The sequence below is a fragment of the Saccopteryx leptura genome, chromosome 3 (assembly GCF_036850995.1).
Source record: "Saccopteryx leptura isolate mSacLep1 chromosome 3, mSacLep1_pri_phased_curated, whole genome shotgun sequence".
Classification (NCBI taxonomy): Eukaryota; Metazoa; Chordata; class Mammalia; order Chiroptera; family Emballonuridae; genus Saccopteryx; species Saccopteryx leptura.
In genome coordinates this window covers 308,711,044-308,731,403 of record NC_089505.1, presented here as the reverse complement: position 1 = coordinate 308,731,403, position 20,360 = coordinate 308,711,044, and the positions used below count along the sequence as shown (strand labels likewise).

The 20,360-nt window shown below is 40.0% G+C and overlaps 1 protein-coding gene across 1 annotated transcript in view; it reads right to left on the bottom strand.

Moving 5' to 3' along the window:
* The window catches only part of VCPIP1 (valosin containing protein interacting protein 1), a 34,125-nt gene extending 14,070 nt beyond the window's left edge, over positions 1–20,055 (bottom strand). Inside the window, exons 1-2 of the mRNA XM_066378940.1 lie at positions 17,062–20,055; positions 8,768–8,854 (exon numbers count right to left, since the gene is read on the bottom strand). Coding sequence (XP_066235037.1) covers positions 8,768–8,854; positions 17,062–19,771 — 2,797 coding nt within the window. The 5' untranslated portion in view covers positions 19,772–20,055. The remainder of the gene's footprint in view (positions 1–8,767; positions 8,855–17,061) is intronic.
* Positions 20,056–20,360: the final 305 nt, after the last annotated feature.

The following is a 20,360-nucleotide window of genomic DNA, read 5'->3' as shown; positions in this document are numbered from 1 at the left end:
GGATCCAATCGAACAAAGCTGGACCGGGTGCTGAGGATGGCTCTATGGCCTCTGCCTTAGGCACTAGAATGGCTCAGGCTGAGATGAAGCAACACCCCAGATGAGCAGAGCATCACCCCTGGTGGGCATGCCTGGTGGATATCCCAGTTGGGCGCAAGTGGGAGTCTGACTGCCTCCTTGCTTCTAACTTCGGAAAAATACAAAAAAAAAAAAGAAAGAAAAGTGCATACTACTATCCTTCATGAACATAAAGACATGCAAAAATACTCAACATATATAAGCAATTTGAATCCACCACGGAAACTTGGTTCAATATTAAAAAAAAAAAAATTGAGCCCTGGCCAGTTGGCTCAGTGGTAGAGCATCAGTCCAGTGTGTGGAAGTTCCAGGTTCGATTCCTGGCCAGGGCACACAGGAGAAGTGTCTGCTTCTCCACCCTTCCCCTTCTCCTTTCTCTCTGTCTCTCCCCCCCCCCCCCCCCCCCCACAGCCAAGGCTCCATTGGAGCAAAGTTGGCCCAGGCTCTGAGGATGGATGGCCCCATGGCCTCTGCCTCAGGTGCTAGAATGGCTCCGGCTGAGAGGGAGCAACACCCCAGATGGGCAGAGCATCGCCCCCTGGTGGACATGCGGGGTGGATCCCAGTCGGGCGCATGCAGGAATCTGTCTCTCTGCCTCCTTCTCACTGCAGAAAAATAATAATTTTAAAAAATTGAATCAATGAATAGTCACAGGGATGTTAAGTACAGCACAGGGAATATAGGCAATAATAATGCAATGACACTATATATGATGTCAAGGGGTACTAGACTTATCAGGGGGATAATTTCACAAGTTATATAAATATCTAACCATTATGCTGTACATCTGAAACTAATATAATATTGAATGTCAACTTAAATTGAAAAATAATATTTTTTAAAAGGTAAACTAAAAAGATAAAGTGAATCAGTGCAATTCAACCCTATCAATAAACTAAAGGGAAAAACCCTAAGATCATTTTAACAGATGCAGGAAAAGAGCACCTGATAAAATTCAACATCTTTTTACAATATAAACTTTCAGCAAACTAGGAATAGAAGGGAATGGGCCCTCAACCTGAAAAAGAACATTTCTGGAAAATCTACAGACTGAATGCTTCCCCCTACAATCAGCAAAAAGGCAAGGATGTCCGCTCTCACTACTCCTAACAATAAACTTATAGCCAATGCCATAAGGCAAGAGAAAGAAATAAAGGCATACAGATTGAAAGGAAGAAATAAAACTGCTTTCATTTGCAAATGATACGATAACCTATATAGACAATCCCAAAGAATCTAATAAAAATCTGCTAGAACTAGTATGCAAGTTTGACAATGCCACAGCATACAAGGTCAGGGCATAAAAACCAATCTTATTTCTGTGCACTAGCAATGCACAACAGGAAATAGTTTTTTGTGTTTTGTTTTGTTTTTCTGAAGCTGGAAACCGGGAGGCAGTCAGACAGACTCCCGCATGCGCCCGACTGGGATCCACCCGGTATGTCCACCAGGGGGCAATGCGCTGCTCATCTGGGGTATTGCTCTGTTGCAACCAGAGCCACTCTAGCACCTGAGGCAGAAGCCATAGAGCCATCCCCAGCGCCTGGGGCCAACTTTGCTCCAATGGAGCCTTGACTGTGGGAGGGGAAAAAAGAGAAATAGAGAAAGGAGGGGGGGGGGTGGAGAAGCAGATGGGCGCTTCTCCTGTGTGCCCTGGCCAGGAATTGAACCCGGGACTCCCACACGCCAGGCCGACTACCACTGAGCCAACCGGCCAGCACTAGGAAATAGTTTTTAAAAAGCGTATTTTACAATAGCATTCTTTTTATTTATTTATTTTAGCAAGAGAGAAGAGAGAGAGGAAGGAGATGAAACGCATCAATTCATAGTTGCATCACTTGAGTTGTTCATTGATTGCTCCTCCTAAGTGCCTTGACCGAGAGGCTTAAGCAGAGTCAGTGACCCGTTGGCTCAAACCAGCAAACTTGGTCTCAAGCCAGAGACCTTGGGTTTCAAGCCAGTGCCCTTTGGACTCAAGCCCGAGACCATGGGCTCATGTTGGTGATCCCATGCTCAGGCCAGCAACCCTGTGCACAAGCTGGCGACTCCAACCTGAAACCAGATGAGCACTCGCTCAAGCTGGCGACCTTGGAGTTTCAAAGCAGGGACCTCAGCAACCCAGTCAACACTCTCTCCACTGCACCACCACCAGTCAGGCTACAACAGCATTCTAAAACTTGAAATATTTAGGTACAAATGAAGGATATACAATAATTATATGCTAAAACTACAAAATTTTGGTAAGAGAAATTAAAGCAGACTTAATAGAGAAATACAACATTTTCACGAACCAGATCTGATGTAGTCAAAATATCAATTGTCCTCAATTTGATCTACACATTCAACACAAGCACAATAGAAAATCTGAGCAGATTTTCTTGTAGAAAGTGAAAACTTGATCCTAAAATTTACATGGTTAAGTAAAACACCTAGAATATCCAGAACTAATTTTAAGATTCTAGAAATAGACTCATATGCATATGGTCAATTGATTTTTCTTTTAGTTTTTTTTTTTTTTTCTTTTTTTTTCATTTTTCTGAAGCTGGAAACAGGGAGAGACAGACAGACTCCCGCATGCGCCCGACCGGGATCCACCCGGCACGCCCACCATGGGGCGGCGCTCTGCCCACCAGGGGGCGATGCTCTGCCCATCCTGGGCGTCGCCATATTGCGACCAGAGCCACTCTAGCGCCTGGGGCAGAGGCCAAGGAGCCATCCCCAGCGCCCGGGCCATCTCCGCTCCAATGGAGCCTCGGCTGCGGGAGGGGAAGAGAGAGACAGAGAGGAAAGCGCGGCGGAGGGGTGGAGAAGCAAATGGGCGCTTCTCCTGTGTGCCCTGGCCGGAAATCGAACCCGGGTCCTCCGCACGCTAGGCCGACGCTCTACCGCTGAGCCAACCGGCCAGGGCGCTGGTCAATTGATTTTTAACAAATAACTTTATTGAAATATATTTTACATATAATTCACCTTTCTTAAGTGTATAATTCATGGTCAATTTTTGATAAAGTGTAGTTTTTTCAACAAATGGTGCTAGAACTGGACATCCATACATCAAAAAAAAAGAAAAAAACTACCTCGACTCATACCTTGCAACATATTAAAAAAATCAATTGAGGCCCTGGCCATTTAGCTCAGTCAGTTAAGAAGGTCCTCCCAAAATGACAAGGTTGTGGGTTTGATACCTGGTCAGGGCACACACAGGAAGCATAGAATGCACGACTGAGTGGAACAACAAATGAACGCTTCCTTTCCCCCTCCCTTCTCTCCCCCTTCCTCTCTCTGTTTCTCTAAAAATCAATAAAAATTAAACCCTAGCCAGATAGAGTTGGAGTGTCATTCCAGAGCACAAAGGTTGCTAGCTCAATTCCCCAGTAAAAACACATAGAGGAGCCCTGGCCAGTTGGCTCAGTGGTAGAGTGTCGGCCTGGCGTGCAGGAGTCCCAGGTTCGATTCCCGGCCAGGGCACACAGGAGAAGCGCCCATCTGCTTCTCCACCCCTCTCCCTCTCCTTCCTCTCTGTCTCTCTCTTCCTCTCCTGCAGCCAAGGCTCCACTGGAGCAAAGTTGGTCTGGGCGCTGAGGATGGCTCTGTGGCCTCTGCCTCAGGTGCTAGAATGGCTCTGGTTGCAACAGAGCGATGCCCCAGATGGGCAGAGCATCGCCCCCTGGTGGGCGTGCCAGGTGGATCCTGGTCGGGCGCATGCGGGAGTCTGCCTCTCTGTTTCCAACTTCAGAAAAATACAAAAAAAAAAACAAAACACATAGAGGATAGCTCAATGTTCCTGTCTCCCTCTCTCTCTCTCAAATATTAATTAAATTAAATTTAATTTAAAAATCAACTTGAAATGCATCATAAGCTTAAATGACCTAAAACTAAAACTCCTAGAAAAAAATATAGAAAATTTTTGTGAGCTTGGATTAGGAAAAAATTTCTTGGATAGGGCACAAAGAATATAAATCATAAAAGAGAAAACATTAAACTGGTCATAAAAATTAGAAAGCGCTAGCCTGACTGGTGGTGGTGCAGTGGATAGAACATTGATCCAGAGCACTGAGGCTCCTAGTTTGAAATCCTGAGGTCACCCAGCTTGAGCGTGTGGTAATCAACATGATCCCAAGCTTGCTGGCTTGAGCCCAAAGGTGGCTGGCTTAAGCAAGGGGTCACTGGCTCAGCTTGAGCCCACCAGCCAAGATACTTAGGAAAAACAATCAATGAACAACTAAAGTGAAGCAACTTCGAGTTGATGCTTCTCATTCTTTTTTCCTTCCTCCCCCTCTCTCCTCCTAAAATCAATAAAAAAAAAAAAAAAATTAGGAAGCTCTACTCTTCAAAAGATATTATTAAGAGAATTAACAAACAAGTTATAATTGAGAGAAATATTTGCAATTTAAATGATGTGTGCCCAGAATATATAAAGAAAACTCTCCTCAATTAAAAAAAATAATCCTGGAAATCCTGGGTTTGATTCCTGGTCAGGGCACACAGGAGAAACAACCATATGCTTCTCTACCCCTCCCTCCCTCTCTCTTTCTCTCTTCCCTTCCCGCAGCCATGGCTCAAATGACTTGAGCAAAGTTGGCCCCAGGCACTGAGGATGGCTCCATGGCCTACCCTCAGGTGCTAAAATAGCTCAGCTGCAACAAAGCAGCAGCCCAGAGAGGCAGAGACTATCAGCCGATAGGGGGTTTGCCAGGTGGAGCCTGGTCAGTCAGGGAGCATGTGAGAGTCTGTCTATGCCTCTCACTTAAAAAATAATTTACACACACACACACACAAAATTCCAAACCAATTTTAAATTGGGGGTAGGAGTGACATAGCAAATAAGCACATGAAAAGTTCTCAACATCATCAGTTTGTAGGGAAATGCAAATAAAAACACTAGGAAATAGCCCTGGCCAGATAACTCTGTTTGTTAGAGCACTGGCCCAAAGTGTAGAGGTTGCTAGTTCAACCCCTGGTAGGGGCACATACAGGAAAAATTGATATTCCTCTCTCTCTCTACCCTTCTCCTTCCTCTATGGCTAAAATCAATGAATTAAAAAAAAAAAAAAAAACCTTAAAAAAAAAAAAACACTATGAAAAAGCACTACAGGCCTGACCTGTGGTGGCACAGTGGATAGAGTCGACCTGGAACACTGAGGTTGCCGGTTCGAAACCCTGCACTTGTCTGGTCAAAACACATATGAGAGTTGATGCTTCCTGCTCCTCCCGTCTTTCTCTTTCTTTCTTTCTTTCTTTCTCTCTCTCTCTCTCCTCTCTAAAATGAATAATTTTAAAAAAAAAAGTCTCTCTCTCTCTCCCTCTCTCCCTTCCTTTCTCACTAAATAAATATATTTTAAAATAAAAACTTATACTACTAATTACTGACAAGGATACATAGCAATGGGAACCCTGATAATTCAGTACTAGTAGGAATACAAAATGTTTTGAAAGTTTCTTATAGAGTTAAGCATATATTCAGCATAATGACTCAACAATCCCACTCCTAGGTATTCACCAAAGAGAAATGGAAACATGTCCAAAGGCCTGTACACAAAGGGTTTTAGTGGATGCATTTATAGCAGCCAAAAACTGAAAAGAAAAAAAAAGTGTCCTTCAACTGGTAATGATTTTTTTTTAAATGTGATACATACAATAAATACTACTTAGCAATAAAAAGGAATGAACTAGGCCCTGACTGGTTGGCTCAGTAGTAGAGCGTCAGCCTGGCATGTGGATGTCCTGGGTTCAATTCCCGGTCAGGCACACAGGAGAAGCACCTATCTGCTTCTCCACCCTTCTCCCTCTCCTTCCTCTCTATCTCTCTCTTCCCCTCCCGCAGCCAAGGCTCCATTGGAGCAAAGATGGCCAGGAACTGAGGATTGCTCCATGGCTCCCATCTCAGGTGCTAGAATGGCTCCAGTTGCAATGGAGCAATGCCCCAGATGGGCAGAGCATTGCCCACTGGTAAGCTTGCCAGGTGGAACCCAGTCGGGTGCAGGCAGAAGTCTGTCTCTCTGCCTCCCTACTACTCACTTCAGAAAAATAAAAATTAAAAAAAATAAAAAATTTAAAAATGGAATGAACTATTAATATATGCAACTAGATAGATGAATTACAAAAGCATTAGGGTAAAACAGAAATTGGCATTTTTTTTCTGTAAAGGCGTAATATTTAGGTTTTGAAGACCATAGAGCCTCTGTCACAACTACTCAGATCTGCTATTGTAGTGTAAAACAACCATAGACAATATGTAAATATGAGAGCAGCTGTTTCAATAAAACTTTATATACAATAAGCAGTGGGCCTGATAACAGCCCATAGCCAGTAATTTGCCAAACCCTGTGCTAAATCAAAGGAGCCACAAACAAAAGGTGGCACTATATAATTCCATTTATATGGTGATATAAAAAAAGCAAACATACAGAGACAGAAATAAAATCAGTGGTTGACAGGGTCTAGGATTAATCAGAAAGAGACATAAGGCAACTTTTTAGAATGATGGAAATATTCTCTATCTAGATTGGGGTAGTGGTTACATGTCTATATGTTTGTCAAAATTTACATACCTAAAAAAGGTGAATTTTACAATATGCAAATTATGCTTCAATAAGCTTTTTCTTAGAAAAAAAGGAAGGGAGGGAAGGAGAAAACAAGCCATTCTTTGGTCCTCAGTTCAAAAACACCAAGATAAAAAAATTTTTGAGATAATCAAAAACCAAGGAAATTTAAACACCAACAGAGAGAGGGACAGATAGGGAGAGACAGGAAGGGACAGAGATGAGAAGCATCAATTCTTTGTTGTGGCTCCTTAGTTGTTCATTGATTGCTCTCTCATATGTGCCTTGACCAGAAGTGGGAGGGGGGCACTACAGCAGAGCAAGTGACCCCTTGTTCAAGCCAGAGAGACCTTAGATTTCAAGCCAGCGACCTTTGGGCTCAAGCCAGTGACCATGGGGTTATGTCTATGATCCCATGCTCAAGCCGGATGAGCCCATGCTCAAGCCTGCAACATTGGGGCTTCAAACCTGGGTCCTCTGCATCCTAGTCAAATGCTCTATCCACTGTGCCACCACCAGGTCAGGCGTGGTTATTTTTTTAAAAGGAAAAAAAAAAACAAGATTCATATTGAAGTTCTTACAGATGATATTATATTATATGTGGAATTTATAATAGTCCAGTTGAGACGGGGTAAAATGTACTGATAATTTTTGAAGTTGGGTGGTAGGTAAATAGGGGCTCATTATATTATTATTATTGCTGCTTTTATATACATTTGAACACTTCTACCACAGCCAAATTGCGGCTGGGGTTAAGAATGGGAAAAAAAGTGAGGAAGATAAAAACCATAAAATAGAGATTATGCACTTAAATTTGTACTCAGGTGAGGTAGGTGAAAAAAAAAGATAAGCCAGAGTGATAAAAAGTCTGAGCCCAAAAGCATTCACATCAAATTTTTGAAAAAATATGTATGTTCCAAATACACACACTGGAATTCTCTCTCTTTAAGACCTTAAAACTATGAGGATAGTTGTACAATCACACATCCCTTTCCAAACAATGTATACCAGGGGTCAGGAACCTATGGCTCGTGAGCCAGATGTGGCTCTTTTGATGGCTGCATCTGGTCCGCAGACAAATCTTTAATAACAATAATAATAATGTTAAAAATATAAAACATTCTCACGTATTACAATCCATTCATTTCCTACTGCTCATGTTCATGGCTGCAGGGTGGCTGGAGCCAATCACAGCTGTCGTCCAGGACAACACCAAATTTTTATTGGATAATGCGTAATGTACATGGGTCGTTGTATGGCTCTCACAGAAATACATTTTAAAATATGTGGCATTCATGGCTCTCTCAGCCAAAAAGGTTCCCGACCCCTGATGTATACACAATATGCAAAGAAGTTAAATATAAAATGACTTATCCTCTAAAATCCAGAAAGCACTAAAGTATATAACAATCAGCCCAAATACAAAACAAAAAACTCATTATCTGTTTCTGGGATAGCCACCAGCATTCCAACCAATTCTGCTTCTAATTTCACAATTTTTTTTTTTTTTTTAGAGAGAAAGAGAGGGAGTGACAGACAGGAATGGAAAGAGATAAGAAGCATCAAGTCTTTGTTGCAGCACCTTAGTTGTTTATTGATTGTTTTCTCATATTCTCATATGTGACTTGACCAGGGAGCTCCAGCCAAGCCAGTAACCCCTTGCTCAAATCAGCAACCTTGGGCTTCAAGCCAGCAACCATGGGGTCTTATCTATGATCCCACACTCAAGTCAGAGACCCCATGCTCAAGCTGGAGAGCTCATGCTCAAGCGAGATGAGCCCACACTCAAGCTGGTGACCTCGGGGTTTTGAACCTGGGTCCTCTGCAACCCAGGCCAATGCTTTATTCACTGCACCACCACCAGGTCAGGTTCACAATTTTTCTTCAGTTGTTAAGAATCATATATATAATTTAAATGACAAAATAGGAGCAAGAAAGTGATAGATTTTTAGTAATATTACAGCAGAAAACACAGGTGAGTATCAAGACAACAATCCATTCTAATTAGGCAGACTGCTAAAGGATATATACCTAAAATTAACATTAGAAATGGTTTTAGAAGAATACTGTCTGAACTTTCTTAATCTTCTAACAGCTTGAATAAAGATGTTATATAAAAATAAAATCAATAAAATAGAAATTAACTATACCCATGGTTTTCTTCATAATATTGTAGAATACACCACCCTGTTGGAACATGTGAGGAAGCCCCTTTGCATAAGACCATACATCTTCTCCTGTAAAATAAAAACAGATATAGTATTAGCAACAAAAAAAAGTGTTCAATTCAGGGTTGCTTTAATATGGGTTATCATCTAACAGAGATTGCAAGGCAACCTGGTATAATATACAAGGAGATGATATGGGATGATGAGGCTAAACCATGGCCCATCTAAAGATGGCAGCCGCTGCCAACTGCTGTCACAGAAAAGTACATCCAACGTTTCAAGATCATGTGGCCTTTCAGGAGAAGCCAGAAATCTGGATTTTTAATGTGAATGCTCTCAATTTTTAAATGTAGAAGCTAATTCAGAAATTCCTTTAAAACTACATGAGTAAATACTGGGCTTATTAAACAAAATAGATCTGATAACTCAATACAGCCTAAAGGATACTAATTTGCAACCCTGGACTAAAATAACAGAGAAGGCTATAGAAAGATAATTTATAAAAGAATAATATAAAATTATATTTTCTATACTTATGTTAAAACCAAATTTAAAAAAAAGATGGAAGGGGCTAAGAAAAAAAGTAAATAGGTAGACTGAAGATAAGTAATTAATGTTGTATTCTTGTTCCAAAGGGGTCTTTTAAAAATAGAAATTTAGGGGAAAAATAAATTGTTGAAGAGATTTAGAATAGCCTTTGGAAGTTCACGAAATATCCATAAACAAACCACCATGTCACAAAAACATTTTTTCAAGAACATTCTTTGATAGTGCCTATTTCAAAAAGTTTCAAATAAAAAGTTAAGAATGATAATCATTTTTCAAGGAGTTAATAAAGAATGGAAGGAACATAAAAGTAACTTTTGGTTTGTGGAAGGTGGTTGTTTTGTTTCTTTATACTTTCATTATTTTATAATTTGATAATGTACAGTACTACTTTCATAATAAGGGCTTTTATAGTTAATTTTTGAAGAAAGATTAACTTTTATCTTTCCTACTAGAAAATGATACTATTTGATCTGAGTTTTGAAAGTAGGTTACTAATGAAATAATACTATGTACCCACAGTTTCACAGAGCTCCAGTCCTTTTCAACATTCATAAACAAGAATATGAATTTGCATGACAGGTGGCTCAAGTTTCTTAGTATATCAGTTGAAAGTATATAAATTTTAAAAGCCCTGCCACTCGCTGGAGTGGCTCTGGTCGCGGCAGAGCGTCGCCCCTGGTGGGCGTGCCGGGTGGATCCCGGTCGGGCGCATGTGGGAGTCTGTCTGACTGTCTCTCCCCGTTTCCAGCTTCAGAAAAATACAAAAAAAATAAAATTAAATTAAAAAAAAAAAAAAAAAAAGCCCTGCCACTTAAAAGTTTCAGTTAACTAGAATATTTCTTACACATAAATTCATTACTAATGACACAGTATTACTAGAATAAGGCTATAATTAAACTTAATGAACTTAAACTTATTAAACTTTATTTGAATAAATTATTTCTATGGTGATAAGCTTTCATTTAATTATTACCAATGCTAACTTCATTGTACTCAGTATTTTATAAAATACTCTAGGGTATCATTTACTTGGAAAATATATCAAAAAATTATATGGTAGCACTTAATTTTGGGGGGGTAAAAATCTGAACTAAACTAGTAAACTACTCAGAACTGGCCACCCAAGTACTAGTAAGAAAAATAACATTTCTTATGAATCTATATAGATATATAAATATATATGTAAATACACACACAATGGAATACTACTCAGCCATTAAAAAATTAATTATTGCCATTTGTAACAACATGGATAGATCTTGAGGGTACTATACTAAGTGAAACAGGTCAGATGAAAAAGGACAAAACCATACAAAAAAGAAATAATAAAACAAAACTCACAGATATATACAATAGAATAGTAGTCACAAGAATGAAAGGGGGATTGGGGGACTGTGAATTGGGTAAACGGTCAAATATATGACAAAAGTTACAAAAGAAAACTAGACTTTTGGTGGTGAACACACAATAGTGTCTACACATATCAAATTATGTTGTACATCTGAAAATTACATAATATTATTAACCAATGTTACCTGAATAAATTTTAAATAAATAAGTAAATATAACTTTAGGTGTCACTTCCTCTAGGGTTTTTCAGAGTGGCTAAGTAGAAACATTCCTTGTTGCTCCAGTGCCCATGAATACCACACTGCACATTAATTTAGTTTACTTTTCTATTCCCCTTCTAGACTAGAAGCTTTTCAGAGTCAGGAAAAGGTCAGTGGCCTATCTGACTTTCTATTCCCAGGGCCTGGCACTGGGCTGGACAGTCGTAGTAGAACTTGTAGCATTTGTTGAATGAATGTATATGAATGAACTGTATAAATGAGGTTTTTCCTTTTAACAAGGTCTGAAAGAGGTCCTGAAAATACTTAATTGAAAGCAGTCATGATAATGGTCTCTAATGTTACTGATAAAATATAAGTAATAGTGGCAACAGTACCTCTTCATGAATCTAGTAAAACAAAACCATAGTAAAAACAAAGGGAAAGGCTTTTAGGTACAACTTTCTAATTATTAAGTAAATAAGTCATGGATATAATGGACAGCATGGTGACTATAGCTAAAATTATTGCATATTTGACCTGGCCTGTGGTAGCATAGCAGATAGAGCATCGATCTGGAATACTGAGGTCACTGGTTCAAAACCCTGGGCTTGCCCAGTGAAGGAACACATGACAAGCAATCAATGAACAACTAAAGTGAAGCAGCTATGAGTTGATACTTCTCATTCCCCCTCACCCCTCTCTCTGTAAAATCAGTAAGTTAAAAAATACATATTGAATATTTGAAAGTTGCTAAAAGAGTAAATCTTAAAAAGGGGTGCAAAATTATTTTTCTATAATTTCATTAGAAAGCAAACCCTTAGAGAATAAGAATAGTTTTATAAAACATCTAGCAAATATTATGTTAATTCATATTTTTCTTAGTCTCCAATAATTTTACTTCATAATTCAATGGTTTCTTTATAGTACAACAGTAAAATACTTAAATTCAACACACTGTGTGTATAAATGTAAAAAAAAAGTCTACACCATCAACTTCATTTCATACCCTGCCCTCCTCAAAAATCCTTCATTTAAAAAAAATTTTTTTAATTAATTTTAGAGAGGGGAGGGTGAAAAAGAGAGAGAAAGAGAGAGAGAAAGAGAGAGAAAAGGGGGGGAGGAGTAGGAAGCATAAACTCCCATATGTGCCTTGACCAGGCAGGCCTGGGGTTTCAAACCAGTGACCTCAGCGTTCCAAGTCAACGCTTTATCTACTGTGCCAACACAGATCAGGCAAATTCTTCCTTTTAATAGTCTTCATGTCTCCTACTTGAACAGCAGTTATATTATGGCAGTGGTATTATGGTTTCTTTTGGTTTATTTGATGGTTTTTCCATTTTAATAAGAAGTAATTTTTTAATTTTAAAAAGTACCTTAAAATGGGCCCTGGCCGGTTGGCTCAGCGGTAGAGCGTGGGCCTGGCATGCGGGGGACCCGGGTTCGATTCCCGGCCAGGGCACATAGGAGAAGCGCCCATTTGCTTCTCCACTCCCCTCCCCTCCTTCCTCTCTGTCTCTCTCTTCCCCTCCCGCAGCCAAGGCTCCATTGGAGCAAAGATGGCCCGGGCGCTGGGGATGGCTCCTTGGCCTCTGCCCCAGGCGCTAGAGTGACTCTGGTCGCGGCAGAGCGACGCCCCAGAGGGGCAGAGCATCGCCCCCTGGTGGGCAGAGCGTTGCCCCTGGTGGGCGAGCCGGGTGGGTCCCGGTGGGGCGCATGCGGGAGTCTGTCTGACTGTCTCTCCCCGTTTCCAGCTTCAGGAAAAAAAAAAAAAGTACCTTAAAATGAAACATTTTGTAAAATATCTTTTTCTAACTTTCACTACTAATATAGTAATACAATCATGGGTTTAAAAGAAATTTAAAAGATCATTCCAATTTACTAACTTTAGATATTTTAAAAGATGATTTGAAGTTCCTACTTTGTAATTTATGAAGCGAGTAAATTCAAAAATATAGTATCTATATGAAATATTATTCTAAAAATTTTTTTTTTTACTTACTGATGATTTTAGAGAGAAAGGGAGAAAGAGTGAGAGATAGAGAAACATCAATTTGTTGTCCCACATATGTATGCATTCAGTGGTGATTCTTATATGTGCCCTGACTGGGTCAAACCCGCAACTTTGGTATATCAGGACAATGCTCTAACTCAGGGGTCGGGAACCTTATTGGCTGAGAGAGCCATGAATGCCACATATTTTAAAATGTAATTCCGTGAGAGCCATACAATGACCCGTGTACCTTATGCATTATCCAATAAAAATTTTGTGTTGTCTCAGAGGACAGCTGTGATTGGCTCCAGCGACCCACAACCATGAACATGAGCAGTAGGAAATGAATGGATTGTAATACATGAGAATGTTTTATATTTTTAATGCTATTTTTTTTATTAAAGATTTGTCTGCGGACCAGATGAAGCCATCAAAAGAGCCACATCTGGCTCACGAGCCATAGGTTCCCGACCCCTGCTCTAACCAAATATGCTACCTGGCCAGGTATATGAAATATCCTTTCCCCATCTCTCTCTTCCTCTCTCAAAATAAAACAAAAAACTCTAAGAAAGGCATGCCTGTTTCGCTCCTCTAACTCAGTTCTTTAAGTGTATAGAGCCCATACAGCTTTTAGTGTCATCATCAACAATGATATATTTATCATACACATACCAATACACAAACCTGTGTGTAAATGTGTACATATATACAAACACACATACACACACACAGTCTTACTCCTGGGGAGTGCAAATGCTGAAGAAAACTAACATTTTACTTTATACATACTTGAATTCTTCAAATTTTAAAAATAATTTTGTGATTGAAAAAATATGAAAGAAAATTAAAGGTATCAAAGTAGCTTAGTACAGAAAGGAAGAGAATCAATGTTTAATTTAATCTTCAAAGTACAAATAGTATGAAATTGTAGAAAGTAAATATTCTACTTAAAAATGAAAAAGCTCATGATCCTAACTATCAAGAATTCAACCTATTTAATGAAGATATAAAAGCTATTTAATGAAGATGAAAGCTATAAAAGTATAGGATGCCCTCAGTTGGGATCCTGCAGATAAGTTTAAGTTTATGGAAGGCAAGGACTATTTCTGTCATCTTTGTACCTAACTCATAGCAGACATTCATTTTGCTGAAATAAATTCATTCATTCAGCAAGCATTTTCTTGGTACCTAATAAGTGTCAGTCCCTGTACTAAGTGATAGTGTTTTCATTGGTGAATAAAACAGGCTACTGTCCCTGCCTTTATGGAGTTCATAATACAGTTGGGGAAGCAAATGAATACGTAAACCAACAAATAAGAATTTGAAAACTTGTAATAGGTGCTATGAAAGAAATGAAAAGGATACAATGATAGAGGTACCTACTTAGAGTGGTTAGCAAAGGTCTCTCAAACTCTTAGATAAGGTGATCAAAAGGAGAAAGCCTCTCTTAAGGTGGTATTTAAGCCTAAACTTAAATGAGAAGGGGCGAGCTATTTGAACAGCATAAAGTTTGATGAGCTATTTTCTAAATTAACATATCGGCAGCTTAGTTCACATTTGGTAATTCACAAAATAATTCTGCACTTTGAAACTTGCAATTTTCTAAATAAGCCCTGTCATTTTCCATTTTCCAGACCACTTCAATCTCAACATCAATAGTTTCCCACCACTCTACATAACGTTTTGTGTATATAACTATCCCTAGTTGACATTCTTACAAGCACACCACTTTTTATTGAGTATCTTCTATATAATTCAAATATAGTTATAAGAGAATTAGAGGCAGAAAAGTAATATTATATATATATAATATATATATATATGGCAATGCCTTAGCATTATAAGCAGAAAAATCTCTCAAGTGCCACCATTATAAAATTAGCAAAACACTCTTTTCTTGTTCAAATTTTGTGTCTGGAGTAGAAGGAGAAGACAAAAAAATTTTGTGGTTTGTAAGGGTAGTAACATAAATGTTGGAGGTAAAGAGGGAAAGGATCATAACAGGAAGACATCATCTTGGTGAACTCATTGCAGTCCAGTCTATTACTCAGATATTCAGGTTCAGAAACCTCAAACCAAAATTTAAAAAGTGACTAATTATAAACAGAATTATATTGTACTAATTTTTGTTAAGAAATATGGCTGACCAGACTTTTAGACTACTGATAATAATCTCATCCATGCCATATAATCCTCATTTACACTCTCAACTGTACATCAACATTTAGATCAGGATGCTAAACCAGAATCAATGCTTGATGAATATGGAAACAGTAAAAGGACAGAGATCTTTCAGCCAGGACATGATGAGGACTGACCACATATTCCTGCCCCTCAATAGAGATTACCTTCCTAGTTTCCAGAATTTTCATGAATCACAAATGATGTATCTTTCCCCTTTGTACAGCAGTGTATAAACAGCGCCAAATTCTGCTTTTCAACTCTTTTTCAATGTTCAGTGCTGACTATCCATTCCATTTCTGCTAGCACAGCCTTTGTTTAGATATGTTAAAGTCATCTATTTAATTCAATCAACAACATTTCAAAGTGCCTGTTACCTGCTGGGCACTATAGTAGGTGCTTAGCATCCAAAATTAGTTATGAACTGAGCCACATTCTCAAGAGTTCATCTTCTATTCAGGAAGCCTCTTTCCTAATTTTAACCTGGAAGATTTTTTTTTTTCTGCACATATCTAATTTTATCCACTTTGTGCTGATGTTATTTAATTTTCAGAGTTCTACAGCTAATATACTGTTAGCTTGTATACCAATGATGAGGTGTATTTTATACAGAGGAACAACTGAAGTACTGGGGAGTAAGCAATTTACTTGAAATCACTAAGTTAATAAGGAGCCGAGATTCAAATTCTCAGTCTTTCTGATTCCAAAGATCACACAATATTTCTTTTATTCCATGCAATCAACCTCTAAGAAACTAAAAACTCTGAGAAAGAAATATGTAAAGTGCCTACTATATTTCTTGATATATCCCCCAGTTCAATAACTATGTCTACTAAAATAAAATCAGCAATATCAAGTTATAAATTTATACAGGGCTTTTAGATCTCCTATTAACTACTAGACCCCCTAATTTAAAAAGCCAAGAATAAATAATCTTCATTTTGGAAAGTCAAGACCTAATTCACTGATATTTAGTACTCTTGGAAAACAATCAAAACCCAGGTCACTTTTCTAGTTGAAAGCTCTAATCCTAGCAAAAAATAAGGCCCTTCTACTATATACTTAAAATTTACTTTTACTTTAAGTCTTATATAAATCCTACATAAAATTTATTAGCATTGATTTAAAAACACAGATTAAGCAAATACAAATGTAAAAAGTGCACCTGGATCATATCTCCAATCATTTAAAGCTTTAAATTACATATTCTGTTCACAATATATTTTCCTTTATGCTGAATTATTAAAAAGAAACGCTTCTTATGCAACCCCATTAACATCTACCTCAGTTTTCATGTTTTTCATTAGTTACAATAGCTCATTACAATTGATGGCAAAGAGTCACTGAGTAAGGAAATCACTTGAACACAAATAGTAATGATCAAATAAGAAAAATGTGATGAACTGGGAAAGGAAGAACAGCAAATGGAGGAGAGAGACTATTAGGTGGGGAGTGCAGTCTGAATAAAAACATCAGAAACTGCAATTCATCAAACAGGAAGTCCCAAAGTCACATGATATGCAATAAAATAAAATTAAAAAATAAATGTAAAGGGAGGAAAGAAAAGTGGGCAGGCTCAACAGAGCCAAGAGGAGGGAATGAAAAAAGCTTTAAATGGATCCATTACAAGCCTATTTAAAAGAATAAGTTATTGAGGTGGTAAACACACAATACAATATAAAGTATATATTATAAAATTGTACACCTGAAACTGATATAATTTTATTAACCAATGTCACAATAAATTGAGTAATTTTTTAAAAAAGAGTAAGTTATATTTAAATAATCTGGTGATCATTAAGATACTATTTTCACTTTATTAGTTGTTTTCCTAATATTTACTCAATAGAGAATCATACTAATATCTAACCATTAACTGTCAAACAGCTAAATAATATAATTAGTTTTTATGATGACTCCAGGTTTTTTTCCCACAAAAACCGAAAAAAAGTGTATTATATTCACAATTAGATTAAGGACTACCATATGAGTTAAATTGATCTTACCCATGAGCGTTGCTAAAAGACACAAGGAGTACATTTCTTTGTCAGCTTGCTCCTGAAGTTCCTTAGATGACAGTTTACCAGTAGCAGCAATCTCTTCTTGTTTCACAGTGTGAGGCGAGTGTGCTGCAGCAGACTGACCACCTTCTGCTTTACTTTTTAGAATCTCTATTGAAATTCTGTCACCATGCTGTAAAAGAACTGGCTCCTTTTCCATTCCTGCCTGGGGTGGCATTAACTCTTTAGGAGGAAAGCCATATCGAATACACTGTAAATATGGAGGAATGTTGAATTCTCTGGCTATGCTTTCCTGAAGTTCAAAAAAGGTAGTTGAAGACTTAAGTGTAACCATGGACTGTCGTCCATCATTAGTTGTTATTCGGATCTTCTTCTCTTTAGAAGTTGTTGGTGAATAGGGTGACTTGGTAGGGGTAGCAGGTGCAGAGGATGGCCCATCACGAATGGCACTGGGAGAAACAGTCCTGGGCTGTCCTTTTTGTTCTTGCTTTAACTTCTCTGTTTTCCGTTTCTGCATTACAGAAGCCTGTTCCGTAATGTTCTGTTGAATAGTTCTTTCAGTTTTACTCATATTTAACTCCTCCTTGTGCAAAGTTTTTGTTTTCTGTCCAGTAAGAATAATTTTAGTTGGAAGCTGAGACTCTGACTCTTGTCCTTGTACATCTCCAACTCTTTGGGCATGAGCACCATCTATATTTACAGGAGTATAATCATCAGGATTCTTTTTGGCAGTTTGATGCAATATAGTGTGGACAACTTTCTGAACTAGGATTTCACTCCCGAATTCACCAGGAAAGTGTTTGGTAACAAGTTTCATTGCAACATCATAAACATTACTATTCAAAGATGAATCACTTTCATACTGGAACCAATATACTGTTTCTCTGACCACTCTGCCACCCCATTCCAAAGTAATAGGAAAAGCCTCTGGTAGATTGTCATACTCTTTACCATCCCAAAAATGTTTGAATCCACAACCACATTTGCCACCAGTGGACCTAGTATTAGTTCTGTCCCCATCCAAATACACAATAGACCCATCTCCTCTGACTCTTCGCACAGATGTGCCATGACACCAATTACATGCTGTAAGGTTACTCAATCCATAGTCTGGTAGTAGAACATCTTTCACTGGATCATATGAGCAAACCAAATTGTTCAAAGGAAAGCTGTAATTTTTGTCAGGCCTCAGCTGTCCATGAGTACTTTTTGCCAGGTTATATAGTTTCCCTCCTGGAGCCAACCACTCTGGAGGAACATGAAGTTCAGAAAGGGCACCACAGAGCAAACACTTGTGAAGGCGATTATCCATCACTGCTTTTTTAGCAGCTGCTGTGACTTCTTCAGGCTGAACTCCTATCACCCCAGTCCTCCTGTAGAAATACTGATGGACATCAGCAACCAAACTAGGGTGGATACCGTGTTTGTCCATAAAGACTTCTTCCATAGCAGCAACAAGTCTAAGTAAGTATTTATCCTGCAGACTTCTGTCTCCTCCAATAACACAACCACCGTCCTCCTCAAGTTTGATGTACTTTTTAATAAGTTCCTGAGGCACGCCCCATGCTTTAGGAAGCAAATTCATAGGCAGTTTGGGCAAAGCAGCTCCTTTTATGCCTACCAAGGGGATATAATGGTTTCTACCAGAGCTGCTCCATGCAATACAGATTGGTTTGTTCAAATGACCATCTCTCCCAGTGCACTTCTCTGCAGGGATGAGCCCAGGCAGAAAGGTGGCTGAATAATCACCAGAGCTTCTCATGCCACTGAGAGAATCTAACAGAATTATAGGGCGATGTAACACATTGGCAAGTCCAAATATGTGGATGTTCCTCAGGCCCAAGGGAACACCCTCAGGCGGTACAAACAGAGGGTCACACTCATTGATAATGTCCTCCCACTCAGCAGCATCAATAAAGTCATGGAACAAGGCTTGATATCTGGCCAGGTGCTGCTGAAAGTGCTGTTTCAGATTCTCTCTTAAGGCATGCCAGAAGAGCTCCCGGCCTACTAGAGCCCGGGACACAGCATGCACCAGGCAGTGTCCATCCCCGTCCACGTGCACTGGAATGAGGCATTCCTGACTTTTATTGGCCCGCTTGATGTCCTCAAGAGTGTCGTGCAAATATAGGAGGCTTCCGGAGCGGTCCTTGCCATAGCCCACCGTGTTAACATGCTCTGGTTCGATGAGGAAGGCGCGGTCACCCAGTAAAGCGCAATCGAACAGTTCGCCCTGGTTCATGTCCCGGAGAAGCTTAGCCCGGCCTGTCTGTTTGTCCATTCCATAGCGCGCTAATATGGGCGACAACAATTTGCAGTGATAGTTGGAAAGGCCCATCACCTTTACCAGTTCCGTGGTCTTCTTGGGTGCCCCCGTAACCCCCAGCAGCGCGTTCCGCAGCAGGTTGTGTAGCACCACGTCCGGGTCGGTCACCTCCTCCACCCCCAGCAGCTGCTGTTGCTCGTGCCGCTGTCCGCACTCGGTACACTCGATGCTGACAGAACCGGAGGCCGGGAAGAACAGACGAGCCTGGCACTTCGGGTCTGGGCAGCTGCCGGAGAGGATTCTCCGGTCTCTCCGCTTCGTGAGCAACCCTGTAGCAGCCACCGCCGCCGTCAGGGACGACGAAGTCTGCGGAGCTTCAGGGGGAGGAGGTGGCGGCGGCAGCGGAGGCGGCGGCGGCGGCTGAGACATAGTTCTCGGTTCTCGTGTCTCGCTCCGCGTCCCCAGCGACCCTCAAAGGCTCATAGCACAGACCCCCACCGGCCCAACTCAGTCTAGTCCAGGCCCGGGGCGAATCAGTTTCCTTTCCCTACCAGCTCCTCCTCCACCTAAGCGAAGGCGGAAGCGCCGGACGTTGTTTCTCTTCTTACTTCTCCACTGCCGTAGCCGTTGCCCCGAACGTAACGGCCACCACCCTACCCAGCACTCACACTCACTCACTCACTCTCGCTCTCTCTCCTCAGACACACAGACATACACGCTCTCACTGAGAGTACGCAGGCGCAGCTTCGCTCTGCCCTCTGGGAATTAGAGTCTTCCAGTCTCTCTCTTGGCGTCAAGTACTAGGATCTTAGGTCCTATAAGAACTTCAAGTACCGTGAGGCTACACGGTTCAGCGTTCGCGGAGAGGAGGAAGAGGAAAGGGGCAGAAAGGGAAATCGTCACTTGAGTTGTCTGCCGGGAGTTGTAGTTTTATCTGTATATGCTTTGCCATCTTCCCCACTCTAGAGCCCAAGCAAAAGGGTGATGAGAAACCACCTTTCCCAGGATGCACTGCGGT